The sequence below is a fragment of the Sinocyclocheilus grahami genome, unplaced genomic scaffold (assembly GCF_001515645.1).
Source record: "Sinocyclocheilus grahami isolate Dianchi unplaced genomic scaffold, SAMN03320097.WGS_v1.1 scaffold2104.1, whole genome shotgun sequence".
NCBI lineage: Eukaryota > Metazoa > Chordata > Actinopteri > Cypriniformes > Cyprinidae > Sinocyclocheilus > Sinocyclocheilus grahami.
Genome location: NW_015507283.1, coordinates 57,372 through 62,659, shown reverse-complemented (window position 1 = coordinate 62,659; position 5,288 = coordinate 57,372). Strand labels below are relative to the sequence as shown.

General features: G+C 37.1%; 1 protein-coding gene across 1 annotated transcript in view; it reads right to left on the bottom strand.

The window, feature by feature from the left end:
* LOC107574062 (tyrosine-protein kinase Tec-like) overlaps window positions 1-5,288 on the bottom strand; it is a 13,563-nt gene that overhangs the window by 2,175 nt on the left and 6,100 nt on the right. Inside the window, exons 4-6 of the mRNA XM_016260533.1 lie at window positions 5,084-5,217; window positions 4,903-4,977; window positions 1,521-1,576 (exon numbers count right to left, since the gene is read on the bottom strand). Of these exons, the coding sequence (XP_016116019.1) occupies window positions 1,521-1,576; window positions 4,903-4,977; window positions 5,084-5,217 (265 nt within the window). The remainder of the gene's footprint in view (window positions 1-1,520; window positions 1,577-4,902; window positions 4,978-5,083; window positions 5,218-5,288) is intronic.

Here is a 5,288-nt window from a genome sequence, read left to right as displayed (position 1 = left end):
TTACTATTTAGCAGTCTTAATACTCAATGCTACTACTGCTAATAAATATGAATAAATCTTTATTTTTAAAGAAATAATCACATCTGTTTTCTTTTTAATTTTAACAGTAAACCTCTGTTGTGCAGCAAAAATAAAAGGGTTTAATTTTCATTTGATGAGGATAAATTAAATTAATGTTTTATGCCTTCATCTGATTACCAAAAAAATTAAGAACATTTTATAGGGCCCTTCTATTGTTTAAAAAAGGACCCTATACAAAAAAAAGGCATGTGGTTCTTCATTTCTTTTTATTAATTCACCATTTGTAAACTGATGTTTACTGTTACTTTTTTAGAAATATCAATAGCATTTGTATTAAAACTATATTCACTGAATGTAATCAAAAAATCGAGAATCTAATCGAGAGCTTGCGAATCGAAATCGAATCGAATCGGGACGTCTGAATCCATACCCAGCCCTAATTATAATGCTCATGAAAAATGTAGAAACACTGGACACAGCTATGCGGCATCACAACAGAAAAAGAAATCAAGCTTGAGTCAGGTAAATGTGTGCAAATGTATAGGGCCCCATTGGTTATAATATGCGGCGCTGTTTAAAAAATGCGTAAAAAGAAATATGCAGCATGATCTAAATGTAACGCCGCAGTGACACTTTTCATTTCATTTTCACTTAAGTCAGTTTCACTAAAATTACTTAATTAGGGAGAGAGGGAGGGTAATCCATCAGGAGTCCAAATTAGGAAAAAAGAAGAGGGGAATGTGCAAAGATAAACAGTATCTAAACTCATCTCGCTAATATATCACTTATGCTATGCAATTACACATCGGGCAACAGCATTCCTTTGTCTGAAGAACTAGCTTACATAACCAGACAGAAAAATGTGATTTTGTAACAATGTAATTTTTTAAAACAAACATAACACTCACTTTATTGATGTTTTTGCTGTACAGTTGTGCATTTTTTTAAATTTGCCTGACAGAAAAAGAAATCAAGCTTGAGTCAGGTAAATGTGTGCAAATGTATAGGGCCCCATTGGTTATAATATGCGGCGCTGTTTAAAAAATGCGTAAAAAGAAATATGCAGCATGATCTAAATGTAACGCCGCAGTGACACTTTTCATTTCATTTTCACTTAAGTCAGTTTCACTAAAATTACTTAATTAGGGACAGAGGGAGGGTAATCCATCAGGAGTCCAAATTAGGAAAAAAGAAGAGGGGAATGTGCAAAGATAAACAGTATCTAAACTCATCTCGCTAATATATCACTTATGCTATGCAATTACACATCGGGCAACAGCATTCCTTTGTCTGAAGAACTAGCTTACATAACCAGACAGAAACATGTGATTTTGTAACAATGTAATTTTTTAAAACAAACGTAACACTCACTTTATTGATGTTTTTGCTGTACAGTTGTGCATTTTTTTTAATTTGCCTGAATTTGTAATTTGTAATTATACGGATCATCAGGAGAGCGTGCCTAATGTGAGTGAGGCTGTGAAGGACTCAGCCGTTACCTCCATCCAGCACGTCTTCATGACGCTGTAGATGTGCGGGTTGATCTCCCATTTATCTGCACACACACAAACACACACACACACACACACACACACACACACGGTTTCTTCACTCGTCACACCATCATCATCATCATGCTCCCAAACGGCTTTGACAGCCAAACCCCTTTACCTGAAACGTCAAGCTTCAATAATTTATCAACACACTGACATGTTTACGGTTCTCTGATGTCAGTTAATGATCATAAATATTATTTTAGGTCCTGAAATATATAGTCACACTTGTACTGTTCATGGGGAAAAATGACCGAATAGAAACGAATGGAAACAGATTTCACCTGGTGGAAACGTTTGGTACGGCAGCCAAACAAAGTCTGACTGAAAGCTCATTTTTTTGCGAAATCAACTTCAAATTTGGAACACAACTCAATCTGTGTATCATTCGATCATTCGTTTTTTTATTTAATATTGAAAGTAGAAAAATGAGAAAACGGCTCCTTTTTTGTCCCAAAAAACGAAAAACGAGAATTCAGCTTAAATTTAAGTTTTTCGTTCATGGGTGGAAAAATTAATAAACAGCTTGAATATTGGATTTCTACACATGGGCGGGAATTAAACGCCCCTTTCTGCTGATTGGTCAGCCGAAGATCAAACCGTGCCGTCATCAGTTCTTCCGCAGTGTCATGCAGCAGAATAATAGACCTCCGCTGCTGCAGTTGTACGGATTAATAACCCATTTTATCAATTTCATATTTTTCTCATCAAACAGACTAATGAATAGCTCTAGACAGTTCTTTCTTCTGTGTAGACCAGCGGTTCTTATAGTGATAGGGGGTCCGAGAAATAATTAGCTATAGCCTAAAGTATTTCCAGACTGTAAAGTCGCTTTATTTTATCATGATACATAGGCCTACTGTGATTTATTCCAAAGTGACTTATATGATGCATTTAACGTCAAATAATCTAAATGAAGCCTTTTAAAAGACGAGTATTCGCTGTGGTTGATGTTTGTGGCGTGCGCCGGAAAGATGCTCGAGGAGACCGAGACGCGCTAAAGCAGCGCATTCTGTTGTTCTCTTTGTTTATCAAAGGCATGACATTTTGTAGTTATTTTGAACGTAACGTTACACAATTAAAAATATACATTTTACCATACGACTATAAATGACAGAGTATTAAGTTATTTCCCCTCGATGGGGAAAATAATCCAAGTGAACATCAATCAGTACTCAATATTAATTTAAACTGCTTTAAATATGACTTAAACTGCTTATTTCCTCTGCAATTCAATACTGGTCTGTGCTTGACTGTAGTCGCGTCTGTCTGTTTATTGAGTTTATTTAACCCATCGCAATTTATTAGGACTGTGAAATGGCAAGTTATTATATTTTATGAAAATCTTGCGTTGCAGTGCGAGTGCGCAGTAGCTCACGCCGCACACAAGTGCATATCCTTTTGAGATATCAATAATAATCAATTTTAATAAAACACAAGACTACATTATATAACTCTAACAGGAAATGGCAAGTTATTATATTTTATGAAAATCTTGCGTTGCAGTGCGTGCCCACGCACAAGTGCATATCCTTTTGAGATATCAATTATAATCAATTTTAATAAAACACAAGACTACATTATATAACTCTAACAGCAGGCTATTTAATATATGCTGTTCTCCGGTTGTCAGTCAGAATGAGAGTTCTTGCGTGAACATAGGCCTATATATACCCAAGCTAATTTATTATTCTTTCCTTTTTGTCTTAGTGTTTAAAATATTTATTTTGAAACGAATTAATTAATTACTTAAACAGACTTACTGGGTGAGCAGGGCAGGCTAAGACAGCTGTCACATCATCCCCTGCCATGCCCAGCTGATGCAAAGAATAGAATTTATATCTACACAGAAGAAAGCTCTGTCTAGACTCTGCCCTGGTATGAGTTGTGTCCAGCTATTCATTAGCCTGTTTGTTTGATGAAAAAAAGACTAAATGTAGTTGGAATAAATGCGTTAAGAATCCATACACCTGCAGCAGCGGAGGACTATTATTCTGCTGCATGATACTGCAGAAGAACTGATGACGGCACGGTTTGATCTTCGGCTGACCAATCAGCAGAAAGGGGCGTTTAATTCCCGCCCACATGTAGAAATCCAATATTCAAGCTGTTTATTAATTTTTCCACCCATGAACGAAAAACGAAAATTTAAGCTGAATTCTGGTTTTTCGTGTTTTGGAAAAAACCGCAAATACGAAAAAGGAGCCGTTTTCAAATTTTTCTACTTTCAATATTAAATCAAAAAACGAATGATACACGGATTCAACTCGTTCAGATTTATGGCTTTGATTTTCTGACAATTTTAGAGTAGAACATGTTTTGAAAAAACTTTTAAAAGGTAATAATTGGATCATAACTATTCCATAAATATAATTTAACATCATAAAATGGCCTAAAAATAGAGAATAATAAATAAAAAACATTATCAAATTAAAATATAGCACATTCATTTAATTGAAATTACTTTTTTTTTTGCCATGTGAGCAGCACCATAGGATTTTTTGGCCCCTAACATGCTAATAACTGGAGCGCATAAGCATCAGTGCTTCACCCGCTCAATCGCCAGTTACTGTCATTACCGTTACTTACTACAGCCTACAGTTTGCTAGCTAGCTATGCCTTCGTCACGCAAACACAGAACTTACAAAACAGCTCGGTCTCCTTATTGAAATGTGACAGTCGAGAGGGGCGGCAGCTTTCCCGCGAGTGGGCGTGGTTTCAGCGCTGACAGAGGACACGCCCCCAGCGTTTGAGAGCAGAGAATACTGCTTACCTTTTCAGGATTTTGATACCTTATTTGATTTATTTGGCGTTTTGTATCACTCAAATTTGGCTGAGTGTGACAAACTCAGAACACACATGTAATATTGCTGTACATGGACTTTAAGAGCAATAAAAGATTTAATATGATTAGTGTCAGTGTGTGTTCAGTGTGTTAAAGCTGGAATACACACCATGACGTTTGACCTGGTGTACAGTAGGTTTGTCGGATCGGATGTCTATATTGTGAAATGTGAGTGAAACGCATCATCAAAAAAAGAAGAAAAAATGTAGGGCGGGTCTCGATTCTGTGCATCAGTTGCTGATTGGATGTTGAGATGTGGGCGTGGCACTCAGAAATGGAGGCGGATCTGAACGCGACTGATTATTTTATCTTCAGACTGAGATTCCATCCAGTCAGAGCAGATCAAACATGTCTGATATTTTGAGCTGACATATATTGTGATGTTCAGTTTCTCTCTGTAATCATGTTCAAAGTCCATAAGAGTGTGTTTTAAGATTGATGTTGATGATGTGTATTGCAGCCTGTAGTGTGTGACTGTGTTACCGTAGCTGAATCCTGCTGTTTTAGGAGCTTCTCTTGTCTGATCGCCGACAGGATGACGGAGCCTGGAAACAAGACCTACACACACACACACACACACACACACACACACACACACACTATTACACATTTACACAAAAACGTGTCTGCTTTGCTGTAACTGTAGGCAGTGTGTGTGTTGTACCTGCGGCGTTGTGTTTGTGGTACTCTATGAGTTCAGGAATGCTGTTGAAGATGTATTTCTCTGCCAGGTAAAACTGTTTTGGTGAGCCGTTTGTTTCTTTAATCTGGTAATGTCTGACTGTAGCTGCTCCGTCCCTGAAAACCAGCAAAGACCATCACAAACAACACACACCATCAGAACCACATCATGTGTGTGTGTGTGTGTG